The 14,271-nt window shown below is 39.1% G+C and overlaps 2 protein-coding genes and 3 non-coding genes across 5 annotated transcripts; all 5 read right to left on the bottom strand.

Annotated features, from left to right (window-relative positions):
- Positions 1-1,321: 1,321 nt before the first annotated feature.
- Positions 1,322-10,110, bottom strand: hyal3 (hyaluronidase 3). Its single transcript, XM_032565446.1, is given in 9 exon segments — positions 1,322-1,691; positions 1,776-1,865; positions 1,940-2,066; positions 2,150-2,297; positions 3,292-3,357; positions 3,360-3,726; positions 4,807-4,848; positions 4,850-5,071; positions 9,813-10,110. Coding segments are annotated over 8 exon segments (1,335 nt in total). The 5' UTR covers positions 5,045-5,071; positions 9,813-10,110; the 3' UTR covers positions 1,322-1,391.
- naa80 (N-alpha-acetyltransferase 80, NatH catalytic subunit) lies at positions 6,140-13,765 on the bottom strand. Its single transcript, XM_032565512.1, is given in 3 exon segments — positions 6,140-7,177; positions 7,179-7,558; positions 13,594-13,765. Coding segments are annotated over 2 exon segments (870 nt in total). The 5' UTR covers positions 7,449-7,558; positions 13,594-13,765; the 3' UTR covers positions 6,140-6,577.
- LOC116728788 (U5 spliceosomal RNA) lies at positions 11,085-11,198 on the bottom strand. Its single transcript, XR_004341026.1, has one exon. It is a non-coding gene; the product is annotated as a U5 spliceosomal RNA (small nuclear RNA).
- On the bottom strand, positions 11,859-11,973 carry LOC116728862 (U5 spliceosomal RNA). Its single transcript, XR_004341039.1, has one exon. It is a non-coding gene; the product is annotated as a U5 spliceosomal RNA (small nuclear RNA).
- Positions 12,484-12,598, bottom strand: LOC116728857 (U5 spliceosomal RNA). The gene has a single exon (XR_004341037.1). It is a non-coding gene; the product is annotated as a U5 spliceosomal RNA (small nuclear RNA).
- Positions 13,766-14,271: the final 506 nt, after the last annotated feature.

The following is a 14,271-nucleotide window of genomic DNA, read 5'->3' as shown; positions in this document are numbered from 1 at the left end:
TTATAGATGTCAAATACTTTTACAATGTGAAGTATAAAACTTTGTTTCATGTTGGTTTTGGTCTTTTGTCTCCAAACACCACCTGTGCTTTGAGTTGAAATGTAACAGTGACTTGTCTTTTCATGTATATTAAAATTGCTCAAACTAAGCAAAAAAAACAACAACAACCCCAAAAACAATATTTAATAAATGTGGTCAATTGCTCAAAAAAAAAGATTTGCTCAATTTGACAAAAAGTAGATAAAGAGGAAACCTGTGTCTCTTTATTAACCAAAATTTATGAAATTCTATTTTCATAAATAGAATTTATTTATTCTATTTATCAATATTTTATTTATATTTATAGATATAATATTCTATTTATATTTATATATATATAATAGAATATTTATATTCTATAATAAATATGAGAAACTACCTTTATGTTAGCTAAGATATAGTTTGTTGTTATGCTAACAGTTAATCATTAGCTAAATTGCAGAATGAGCTAAAATACTAATAGCGGCAGGTTATTTTTGTACTTTAAACAAGACAGTCACTCTTAATCTACTAAGCTGAAGGAAGCTGGTATCCATCCATCCATCCATCCATCCATCCATCCATCCATCCATCCTCCGTTCACACTTGTCCCTGGTGGGGTCAGGAGGTGCTGGTGCCTATTTCCAGCGAACGTTTCGGGCGAGAGGCGCATGGTACACCCTGGACAGGTCGCCAGTCTGTCGCAGGGAAGCTGATATGCATCCATTAATTTTAAAATACTATGTGATACACTAACAGCAGCTTATAGGTGATCTTCAGCTAAATAGCAAACATATGCTAAAATGCTAATATTATGTTGTTGGCTAACACCAATAAAGGTAGATTTTGAAAACAAGAAAATGCTGCATTTTATAAGAAACTCAAGCAGTTTTTCCAATATTGTAGCCTTCTGGTGTGGCTACAATATTTCTAATATTGTAGCCACACCAGTATTGCCTGTGGCTACAATATTGCCTGTCACGTGGCAACCACAGTAGGGAGGGATTATGGGTACAATTTCTGTTCATTGTTAATCATTTAAGTTAGCTACTCAGCTTTTAGTGATTAGTCTGATCTTGTTACTCTCAGTTTATGTGTTATTTGTTAGAATCTGTTAGACGATAAGTGAGGGAGGTACAGTAGTTGTCATGACGAGGTGTGATGGGTTTCACACTGTGTGTGAATGTTTAAATATAGGAAGCTAATATACCATCTGCTGCCTGTTCTTGAGATAGGACAACAGTTGAACTACGGCATGTCGAAATAGCTTTATAAATTACAACGTTAAAAAAAATAAACTTAGTAAAGTTATCTATAGCTGTTTTTTATTGTTCAAAACCCTGCTATGCAACTTCCTGACTGAAGGACACTCATCAACTCTTGTCCTGCCCACTCCCAACCATCTTCCTCCGGCACCAGGTTCCAGTCCAGCCTGAGTAGCACTGACACCTGAAATGCCGCTGAAAGTATTTGCTGCTGGCAGAGTCCGTATCATTGTGAGAGACAGAGACGGGAGCAGATGATAGACTGCGACCAGAGTTGGGGCGTCGCCTAGCGCAGCGGCCATGACCGAAGCAGAGCTGGAGGCTGCATCGTAACGCGTCGGCCCTCAGGGTCTGAATGAAGGGGCCCAGGACGGTGTGGATGTAGCCTCTGAGGAGGATGCACTGTTGCTGGTAGCAGGGAGAAGACAACATGGTTACACACACACAGGCTCTGGAACGCACATATATCATGATTTTGGTTAGTCGCAGTACTTTTGATTTGGCGAACTTCATCTCTCCCCACAGCACGACTCCAGCTGCGCCGAGCGACGCGCTCTCCCCAAGCGTGTGCTCCAAGTCCGTCTGCAAGCCCAGACATTCTGCTATGCTTACAAGTTTAATTTCAACGTTTTATATTGACGTGAACGAGCGGCTACCTCATTGAGAAAGTCGAGAGTATGTGTGAACGCCAGTCGAGCGTACGGAAGGACGGGTGTGGCCTGGTTATTACTGTTGCCATGACGCCACATTGACGCCACTCTCAAAGCCTCCAGCAGTCTGTGTCTGAGTGGAGGAAACGGATCAGTTTCTTTGGTTTCAAACAAAAGGTTGAGGTAAAACGGTACATAAATGTGTGTGTGTTGTACCGGATCATCAGAGCAGCATCTGTGGACCCTGCCAGCCGCTGCGGCAGATAGATGCTGGGATAGAGAGCTGTGGACTGAGCCCACAGCCAGGACAGCCGGTCATTCTTCTGCTTAGTCCCCGTGTGGCAATGTCCTGTGTAGGTTTTATCTGACCACACACATGAAGTACAACACGCTGATGTCAGTTTTTGTAATTGGTTATATCAGTTACATTTTAAAGCTGAAACTTAAATAGAAACAAGTTACAGCGTCCTGCAAAGTTGTTCATAACCCTCAGAAATTCTCACATTTTGTGTTTTTTATGCGACAGACTCACACAAAGCAGTGGATAACTGTGATGTGGAAGGAAAATAGTTGGCAGTTTTCTATATTTTCTACCAATTAAAATCTGAAAAGTGTGTCATGTGTTTTTATCCCCTCCCCCCCTTCCTCCTTCATTCTGACACCTACCTAACTTTGAAGAGTCTGCAACATACAACACCTCAAATGTGAAAAACTGACAAGAAGGCAACCATGAGCTCTGACTCCACAAATCTGGGCTTCATAGAGGAGTAGAGAAGAAATTCAATGTTGCAAAAAGATCAAAATGAGATAAGTCCTGTGTGCGGTTTCTTTTCTCAAATCCATGTAGCAAACAAATGGGAGAAAATGCTCTGATAAAATGAACTAATTTAACCTTTTGACCTACATACAAAATGCTGTGTAGTAAAGAAAAAAAAAAAGAAACTGCACATTACTCTGAACACACTATGCCTGCTGCACTAGCAGCATTATCTGAATCTCAATTAATATGAGTTATAATCATGTTAAATGTCCCTTTGGGCTCTATAAAGTATTCTTCAATAGAGTTTTATTCTGTGGGAATGCTTCCTGCAAATAGCTGGAGCGATCCACAATTCCACTTGACAGAGCATTAGCTATTTCCCATAGAAGAAATTTAAAAATACAATAGTGATAGAGATATGTCTGTGAAAAAGTTTATGGACTATAAATATTTTTCAGCACTGTACTGTATATCTGACTAGACTATGCCTGTTTTCTTTAAAACAATGCATTTTAAGCCATTTTTAAGCCTGTATATATATGTACAACAATGAATCCCACCCGGTAGGTAACAACAATCCAGTTTCTGTGTGCTTTACCTCTCTTTCTCTTGTGCTTATTAAAGCAGGAGGGGAAACCATAAAAGCCCCAGAATCCTCTGGGCGGCGCCTGACCGCCAGCCTCAGCGTCTCCTCCATAAACATCCGAGCGCTCTCCTCAAACTCCTGCTGAGCCAACAGCTTCACGTCCTTCTCGGACAAATCCAGTCTCTCCTGTCTCACCAGCTGCTTGGACAACCTGCGGTACTCCATCTTGGATCCGAAGTTGTTCTCCCACAGCGGCAGCCACTCTTCCCAGTCGATGACTCCGACTCCGGAGAAGCTGGGGCGCAGCAGGATGTCCAGCTGCACGTCTACGAGGGAGAGGTGGGAGGCCAGGTCGCCAAGCTGCGGGATTCCTCCGTTCACCTCCCTGCCGTCGTGGGAGATGTAGGGGTAGTTCCCCAGGCGGTCCCGATAGAAGATGGTCACATTCTGGAAAAGTAAAAAAAAATACATAAAATAAATAATTAAAATGTTTGCAGATCTAACTGAGCTCTGTAGGTCTTGTTTACAGGGTTTGTACACTTTTCCCATAGTAAAATTGAAGCACTTTTCAATCATTTCCAAGGTAAGTTTTCTAACGTTTCCAGCACCACCCTCTGGAGTTAAAAACAACACAAATCAACAAAAGGAGACAGTTTCAATTCACTAGTCCATGTTTTTTTTTTACTGTTATTAATAGTATCTTGTGATAGGGTTCTACATAACAGGGAAAAGTAAACTAAAGCTTTTATGTTTTGAGTGTTTCTCTCACACACACCCTATACATGGCTGGTCCTAGAACAAAGCACTAATTCAACAAAATTTCAAAGACTTTGTTTAACATGTAAAATATAAGCCAACCTTTATTTCAATTATACAAATCAAAAAGTCATTGAGCTGTTAGGAATAACAAATATTCATGACATTGAAACAATCCAGCCAAATCACATTGAGGTAAATGCTCAAATTAAATGCTCAGGCACAATAAAGAAAGAAAGTTACACAAATATATATCTCAAAAAAATTATCACTATGTTTTCTGGCTTTTAGCAAATCAAAATAATTTTGGTAATTCGAACTTACATTAAAGATGAGACGTTTGGTCTGATCTAACTTCAAACCAAAGAACTTCAAAAAATGTCTCTTTCAACTGTAAATAAAATTTTCCAAATTAGATTGCACTTTATTACAAAACTGTGCAGTTTGAATATGCTGCACTTTTAAGCACCTTGCATAGAAATGATGAGCTCTCCAAACCTTGAAAATACAAAATTGAAATTCAAGGATTCCAAGCACCCATAAGAACCCTAAAGTTAACAGTCAGCTGTCCTTCTCTATAGTTTGCTTCCAGTTGCCAAGGTTTCCAGTCCTGATCAGGAAAACTGTTGACATTGAAATCATGCAGAACTATTGACCAGAACCAAAAATCTCTGGCACTTGGAGATAGAGTATGCATAGTTCATGGGTGGTTTAGAAGGTAATTATGCGAGAGACTATTATCTCTCTAGTCTATCTAAATCATTTCATCACCTGTCCCTGGAAACGCTGCTTTTGATTCTCCACGATCCCAAAGTTCCTGCAGGTCCAGGTGGACGTTGTGGCGCTTCTGACAGTTAGCTGTGGGCATGTTCCACACGACGACGAAGGGCCGGTCCCGCAGGTCCGGACCCGCAGCAGCCGCATCAGGGCGGCTGAGGTTCTCCGACAGCGAGGCGCGGGGCAACAAAGTGATGAGGAGGATGAGAAGACGAAGGTGAGACAGCACCATGGCTGCTCAGCAGTCAGCGTGTCCTTCCTGCTCAGAGACACAGAACAACCTGCATGATTTAAAATCCCTCCACAGAGACAGAATGTGTTTTTTTGAAATTCTTTGCCTGTTTTAAATGTTGACATGACAATTATCAGAAACGATCCCTATTTAGGTTTGAATGCACCTCTCAATAATTTAATACTTCCACATTAAACCATACAATAACACATATAACCCTCTGAGAATGGCTGTATTTCAATGCAAGCACAAATTGCGAGCTACAGATATGGATAAAGGTAACATTAGAAATTTGAGAAAAATTCCGCTTCGGACCTGAAGTCATTTAATCAGAGCCACAAACTAATGTTGAGAAGTAACTGGATGAAGTCGCAGTCGTTAGTACCCTATCAGTTACTTATTGAAGTGTTTTCAATTTGTAGTTTTCTTCTAAAGGTAAAAGAAAGTTTGTCAAAGGAGTAATTTATGATCTTTAATAGAAATATAGCAACACTGTAGATGTTTCTCTTAGCCCCTGGACACAAAGCCATGGTTTCCATAACAACAGTCAGATGCCGTAAACATGACAACAAGCTGTCTGGAAGGTAAACCAGCTCTGTGCTTTGGTCAAAAGAAACTAGAGTTGAGATTTTTGTCAATTAAAAGAAACACGGAATGAATATGTTGTAAAATATCGCATAACTACTGTGAAGTAAGGTAAGGGATCCAAACCTAAACAGCTCCCAAAGGTTCTGGGAATCCTGTTAACGTCCGTCACTTCTCAGAACCTTTTATTTATAAATCCAGCGCTCTCAACCAGAAAACTAACAATAAGACAGCCTTTGGTTCTTTCAATCGGATAGCAATACAAAAACATGACATGATTAGATTACCAGACACCAAATCAAGCTTCTTCCACCTCAACCTCCTGGACTAAACCCATAGAAAACCTGTGGAATGAGCTGAAGGGACAAGAGCATCAGAGAGAAGCCAAGGACAAAGTGACAAAGAATAGAGAAAGATCTACATCTTCCAATGTATGGATCTGTTTTCTTCACAAAAACGACACTGCATAAAATGTTGACAGCTTTGGTATCATTAGAGATTACACATTAATTTCTTTAAAAATGGTTTATTAAGTTTCCCAAAGGTTGGATGTTTTGCACAAATCAGCTTGAAATCATAATATAGTGATAAACAATTAAATTAAGTAAAAGGTCTTTAACATACTTCTTTCAGAAATCCTAATAGATGTGGAGGAGTTTGTTTCTACCCTCTTACTCCATCTTACAAGATCTAAACCTTTTTCATTAAAAGTTATTGTTCTGTCCCATAACCATTTTTCAGTTTTCTCTCGTCTCTGTGGTTCTTCTGCAACTGGTACTGGACCTTGAAGGTTAGCTTGTGCAAGAAGTGCATTGATCTTTGATTGTTTGGTTTCGTAATGCAGTCTCTGAGGTTTAAGGCAGTTTTCCCTGAGTGTGTCTCAGTGTGTCTTATTTTAGATATGTCTGAGAGTGTATACATGCACTCCCAAACATGTCCGACTGTTCATCAAATGTCCTTGTGCATCCAAAAGATGGGAACTCCTCTGGCGTCTCTGTAGGGGGTTTCCGTCAAAGTCTGAACTACAGGCTGTCCTGAAAACTGGGGCGGTGGAGGAGGCACTGAGGAGGAAAGAGAAGGAGGAGGTGGTGGAGGTATGGAGGGAAGAGGAGGAGGTGGTGGAGGAGGTGGCAGAGGTATGGAGGAAAGAGGAGGAGGTGGTGGAGGTTCGGAGGGAAGAGGAGGAGGTGGTGGAGAGGGGTTAAGAGGATTTTTTAAACGAGAAGGTGACCCATCAACACAACTACGTTCTAAGTCTTCCATTCTTGTTGGAGTTGGTTTTGTTGGGTTTGCTTCTGCGTTTGGAGCTCTGGAAAGTCTCATGAGCATCCCCATAGGGAGGAGCGCCATCACAGCACCCGTGCTCTGCACCGGCGTGGACAGGACGTAGCCGAGATGGGCGTAGAAGTGCTGCTTGTCATGGGTGGTCAGGCACAGACGCTTGAAGCCTCTGCGTCGAGCGTAGAGCTCCGTCTCCTCCATCAGAACCCGACCGTAGCCCTTCCCCCGCTCCTGTTTGGACACAACTACCGACTCTACAAACAGGCTGCTGCCGTGACCCGACGACCCGGGTGAGCCGGGCGTGGCCGAGGAGCCGCTCCTCTGTCCCTCTGGGGCCCTGCAGGAGAACCAGGCAGACGGGGAACTCCGAGCAGGACTTCTGGAGGGAATGGACCCGGGCTGCCTGGCTCCTCCGCCACTCGGAGTTGACCAGGTCCGCGCAGGGTACCAGCAGGTCCGGACGCCGGTGGATCGGAACCGCACGGATTCCTCCCTGCTTCCTCAGCGTCGTCGTGTTTGCTATTCTGAATGTCTCCATCCAGCAACGAGACTTTTTCAGCGTAATGTGAATTTGGGAGGCTCTGCGGCTCAACGTCCCGCTGGTTTCCGCTCCCTGGTTCGGAACTTGAGGACGTTAGCGCTTCAGACCTGTGATGATCAGGGTTCAAGTCAGTCTGAGCTCTGGAACTGATTGGTAAAATGTTACACAAGGCTTGGATGTACAGTTTCTCAATTTTCCAGTGATGCAAATAACACAAGTCTGTCTTATGAAACAGGTAGTTAGAACCAAGAAGTCTAAATGAAAAAGAGACATTTCATTCCAATCAGTTTTCTGTTCTGTGGACAGCAGCTTTAGAAATGTAATCATTTAATAAGCTGGCAGCTTTTAAGACCTTTATCTGTTGGAGACAGGAGATGAAAACTACCTTTTTTATCTTTTTAATGTCTATGCTTCTTATTTTAACCTTCATGCTCTGTTTCTCTCACAAACTTCAACAGCTGGAAGGAATTTAAATTCTATTCAATTTAGTGAAGCAGATTAAAATTTCAGTACCTGACAGGTGTGTTATGCAAGTGTGTGTATCATCTAGAGGCGTTGCTGTTACTTTTGGAGGTGGGAGAGAAACTAGCTGTGCAACAACATTTATGTTTTTTTTTTATTTGTGTAAAGTGGTTTGTAAGTAAATCACTTCACCTGAGTTAATTTAAAGAATTCCAGAGAACTGTGCATCAATGTCAATTTTCTAAATGTTATGAACCTTCCAAATTCACCAATCACCATATGTAATAAATATTCATACATTTTTTTGAATGTTTATCCCATTAAGCCCCAATATTACCAATATATTGGTAAAAGAAAAATACAAAAAAAAAAGTTCCTTGAAACATAAGCAAACTTGTAGATCTACATTTGGTCACAAATCCAGCATAACATGACAAACTATTCACGGCAGCTTCACTTAGCTGGAGGCTCGAGCAACATATGCTAATGTGTAACATGCATAGAAAGTCAACGCCGGTACGTCACTAACTTAACCTGTGTGTCACGCATAGAATGTCTGTTACGGGAAAAGATTTGTCTTTCAATTGTCTTAGATTGCTTTTTGAGTTATAACTAAATTAAAATTTCAACATGTTCTAGATTTACAGATGCTAAAAGAATCATTGTATTCACCTAATGTTTCGTTTTTATCCCTGGAATTTAATCAACTTTTTAAAAACATATAAAAAACAAAAAGCACATCTTCACCAGGTATTAGAGAAAAATGGAAAGTTTTAAAACAAGCAGACAATTGTGCACCTATTTTAATATAATGTTTCAATACCTTGCAAACTGATATTGCGAAATACTGTATATCTTGCAGTATCAATTGCAAGATTACATAATGGCATATGTAGTGCCTTTTTTTTGCCATTATCTTAACCTCTTTCACGACTTCTTGTTAAATATCTGCAGACGTTGCTCTATGTGGAACTTTAAGAGAACATGGAAGTCCACTCACGGAAAAAACAGCCTTTGATCGGAATTTATTCCTGATCGTAGCTGAGATGTATGGACAGAACTGCATACGGAGAGGTTTTTTGTGTGGCTAAATATGTTTAATGCCATAAATATAACACACAGCTCAGTATAGTGTAATTACAGCAGGACCCTAAAGACAGAGAGTGGCTGATTCGGCCATAAAAGCTGTAATTTTCTTCATATAATTTCAAGTCACCTGCTGTAGCACGGTGTCATCTTTGGCTAAAACCAAATGGACATGGTGTGAAAAAAAAAGGAAAGTTGTTTAATGATCTATTTGATGGGTGGGTTGACCTGCACGACTCTGAAAAGCTGCTTTTAAACCCAGGTAAAAGAAGAAATGGAAAATCCGTCAGATTTCCAGTCACGTCACATCTACAGGCATGATCTTTGTACAAAGGACATGCATGCAATCGCTTTTATTGAGCATAATTCATCAGAATGTATTTCAGTTTGTTAAAGTGTTAACTCACTGCAAGCTAATAGGGAAGTGGTAGTTTTCTGACACGTCCCCACCAAGAAACATGAAAAGAACACTTAAAGCAGCTCAGTATACTGAATTCTTCCTTCTTCTGTCCACAGAAACACTATATTCAATGCTGTACAACTTGGCCAAAATTACACTGTTAGTATAGCCAATATATGAAAAAGTCACAAAGAGAAATCTTTTCCAACGATGGTCTACTTTTATCAAATTTAGGTTAGTTACAGATCCAATCATTTAGCTGAAAACAACTACCTAGTGAGTCTCTGTGAATGAGAGCTAATTTTAAGGGTAGAAAGATGCAACAGTTCCGCAAAGTTTAAATGTAACATTAATTAAAGGAAAAATCACTAACACAGAATAAAAGAACCAACAACTGAGTAATATTGACTCACCCTGAGAGAGCAGCTGAGGACTAATCGCTGACTGTTTCTACAAGTATTTAACTCGTCTCTGACCACACCGGACTACTTCACATTCTGCTTGTAAGAGGAAACTGGTTGTTGGCTAATTACCACATACTGCAGAATAAAGAAGAAAACGAAGCAGAAGCAGTAGATCTTTACTCAAGATAAGTGCTGATGTCCCTTCTGAGACCAGAGAGAGAAAAACTTGTAATACTTGTGCAGAACTTTCGCTCATCCTTTCTTTCTTCTTTAAGTTATTACTGTTTTTCTCAATTTAATTCACAATATAAGTTGTAATTAATATTTATTGAAACTTAGTCAAGATGCCTTACGTTGTCTGAATTGTGTATTCTGACATTTTTTTGTCACAAAGGAGTTATACCTAAACAATAACGTGCAGCCGAAGATTCCTAGTTGTTTGTCTGTTACAGTCAGAGTTGTACAGTAAGATTTTACAGTGTATAATAAAATAACTATACATTTACAAGCAAAATTAAAGTAATGTGTTTTGTTTTTTGGCAAAAAAAAAAAAAGTGGTTCACTTAGTGGCAGTTCTTGCAGGATGGTCTCTTTCTTCAGAATCCCAAGATGCCGGGTCTTCAACAACCTCACTGTCACAAGCAAGCTGATGGTCGGACGGCTTTTCTTACGGTGGCCAATGCCTTATTACCGCACCAATCTACTTTGGTCATGTTTTTAGACTGTGAGAGAAAGCTGGAGTACCCAGGAGAAAATGAACAGGGAGAACGTGTAAGCTCTATGCAGAAAGACTCCAGGCCAGGATGAATGATAAACAGACTAAATATATTTCCACTTTTTTCTCAGTATTATGATGAATTTATCCTGACGTAACTACAGAGGGGGCAGGCACAAAATTATATTAACACATTTTAATTTAAATCAGCACAAGTTCAGCAACATTTCAAAGTTGGGCTTTTATGTTCAAATGAAGATCTTTAGTATGCCAATCGTGTCCTTCCTTCCTTCCTTCCTGTCCAGGTGGCGCTGTTGTGCTCATATATACAACATCTTCGCTTTTGTAGCGACTTTTGGACTGTGAGATCGTTTTGATAAATTATAACATTTGCCAACTATGGCATTGGATAAGGGATACAATCGAGAAGGACACAAGTTACATCAACAGTTGTGAGTTATACGCATCAATACACTCAACCATAGACAACCTCCACTGTAACTCTGACTACAGACAGTAACTTATTACATTTGGGTAAGCATTTTAATATTGAACAGAGAATTAGCACCCCACCAAATAGCAGAGTATCAAAAATTGGGACAAACTCTTGTTATTCCTCTCCACAGAAATCTTTAGTAAAAGGCGAAAGATTTATACGATCTGAAGAGAAACAAGAGTGCATGACCTACAGAAGATGTAGGTGCCCAATTTCTTCCGACATCATATCCACTTCGCTCACGGTGCTATTTGACGAGCAAACATAAGAACTTATTTGAGCCTCAAAAATGCAAAGACCTTGCCACATATGGCCGTTTTAACATAAATTCTGTTTTACTGATATCTTGAGTTGGTATTCTGTCTAGTCTAAACATTACAGATTAACGTAGCATTTTGAAAGTTCAATAAAACAACGAAAACTAGAAAAAAAGAGAAATTTTAAATTGTAATTACGGATGTGTGACGTAATTTGAAATACCTTGAAAGGAATTCTGACTCGTCAAAAATGTAATTGAAGATATCTTGAATTATTATTCTTACTAGTCAGAATGCAAATGCAGATATCTTAAATTGCCATTCCGGAAAGTGGAAAATATAGTTTGGCCTCGTCAAAAATGCAAAAATAATCCTCGTTCTTTAAGCGGACTGAAAAATTCACCTACACAACAAATACACGACGCAACATAGCGAGCTTAAACTAGTTTAAGAATAAATCCATTTAAATACAATGCATTGTGGGAACACAAGTGAGATGACATCTAATTTGTAGCCAGTTTACTATCACGTAAAACTTTATAATTATTTATTTGACATTATATTTTCATATTGAACAGAGGAAAAGCACCCTACCACACGGCGGGGTATCAAAAATTTGAATTATAATCTTATTGCTTCTCACCACGGAAATCTTTAGTAAAAGGCGAAAGATTTATACGATTTGAAGAGAAACAAGATTGTTTTATTTACAAATGTCGGTAGCCCTATTTCTTTCGACATCATACCCACTTATTTGTTATTTGACTGCACAACATCTGAACTCATTTCAGCCTCAAAAGTTCAGACTTTGATGTTGTTTATTAGGCGGGCTGACAACTTCACTGACACGATGTAAACACGGGACACAACAGGTTAAAAACATGGTTTAAAAATAAAGGAAAAAAATAATCAAAATTGGCAAAGTTAAATGAAAAATAAGTACTCCATAGTACAAAACACAGGGTGAAAATAGCAATATCTTATTATATCATTCTTCCATGATGACAGGTGAGCACCTCACTGATACATAATATTCACTTAATACAGACGATACAGAAATAAACCTATTAAGAACAATAGGTTTTTTTTCTTTGAAAAACTTACATTTTCAAATTGTGTCAAAATAACGACTTATTGTGAAAGCATGCTGAACATGTCAACATACTTCCAACACTAATCAGCTAAATTCTTATTATTTGACAGAGAAAGGTAACCCCACCGGAAGGCAGGGCGTCAAAAAATTGGGATAAACTCTTGTTGTTCCTCTCCACGGAAATCTTTAGTAAAAGGCGAAAGATTTATACGATCTGAAGAGAAACAAGAGTGCATGACCTGCTAAGGATGTAGACGCCCTATTTCTTTCGACATCACAGCCAGTTCACTTACGGTGCTGTTTGACTGGCAAACATAGTAACTCATTTAGGCCTCAACAATTCAAAAACGTACAGTCGTACATTAAGTGTACAGAAAACTTTACATAGATAACGTAATAACACGACATAACGAGTTTAAACGCATAGTTTAAAAGCAAAACCATTTGGGCGCAGTGCATTGTGGGAACGCAATGGAAATCACCACGCCTTTATATCATTTTAACCGCTCTATTTTTGCGCAAACCCTGTGTACTGTAAACATTAAAACAGTGTACGCTTTTATACAATGTAGCAAAAGTATTAAGTTCTTATTTGCTTTTAATGCTCCCTGTAAGACGCTAGTGTAAGTGTTTTCCAGTCCCAGGACTCGCACCTGCGCACTGAGCTTTTTTAACCGAACAAGCATGCAAGAGTCAACACAATCTAGCATCTCTGAGGAAAACCATCTTCTGAAAAAACAAAACGTACTAAAACAAGAAAACACCCCTAAAATATATAACTGTCTTAATACGGTCACCATATTATTTAAAATTTGAGTAATTAGGATTTTGAACATCTCTCAAATATATATATATATATTTTCCTACTTTTTGAGTATTGAAGAGGCTGGACAAGTTAAAAATACCATAACTGAGTGGAAATGATTTACGTCATTTTTATAGCACCAAACATAGACTGTTCAGTACTAAACATAAATCTTATAGAGAGTTTCTGTATAAGGGGGACGTATTCGTACTGAATACTCCCACAGTTAATATTTCATCTCCTGTCTCCGTAGCTGCCGCTTCCATGTAAGGTCAGAGCAGAAATAGCATGATTTCGGTTGACGTAGTTGTTCATGTAGAATTTTAAAAACTGCCTTAATTCACCATGTTTGTGTTAAATACCAAGAGCAACCGCATGTTTAACACCTCAATTAGAAACTTAATGACATTTAAACGCTACCTACATTTTCAGTCTCGCGGTCAGAAGCTGGTTGTGCTCCCGTCAAAGCGCTCTCATTGGGCTGATCTCCAGTCAGCGTCGGTAACGGCGGCAGCCAATAGCAGGAGAAGGACCAAGAGAACAGTCAGCTGCAACTGATCCAGAATCAGGGCTAAATATTATAAACACCATCGATGTTGACAGTTTCTCTTCTACAGAAGAATATAGATCTCATCACTGACACTCTGCGGATTGGAGGGGTATTACACGATGGTCTCCTTTCTTTTCTTAGCTTTGTGCAGCACCTACAGTTTTAGGCACATTCAATAATTTAGAATATACAGCCCAACGAGTCTCGTTTGATTAAATGTATATTTTGAAAATGACCTTTAAGCAGTATTAAGCATACTTACAATAAACCCACATTATTTTTTAATTTTAATTTAATTCTAATTTGAAATGTCTTGTTTTGATCAATTGTATGTAGAAAATCATAATTAATAAAGGCTTTAACACCCATTTGTGTGTAATTAATCTATGTAATGTTTTGTGATAATGTTCCTTAAATAAAATTACCTTTTCCATTACATTCCGGTTTATTTAAAGGGTCTGTACCATCACGATAAAAATTAGGACAGGTCATTAAATATTGAATTTTCTGAAGAAATACTGTCACCTGACAGAAGGACAAGTGCTGCAAACT

This window comes from Xiphophorus hellerii, chromosome 1 (genome assembly GCF_003331165.1).
Source record: "Xiphophorus hellerii strain 12219 chromosome 1, Xiphophorus_hellerii-4.1, whole genome shotgun sequence".
Lineage (NCBI taxonomy): Eukaryota > Metazoa > Chordata > Actinopteri > Cyprinodontiformes > Poeciliidae > Xiphophorus > Xiphophorus hellerii.
This window is presented reverse-complemented; position numbering and strand designations above follow the sequence as displayed.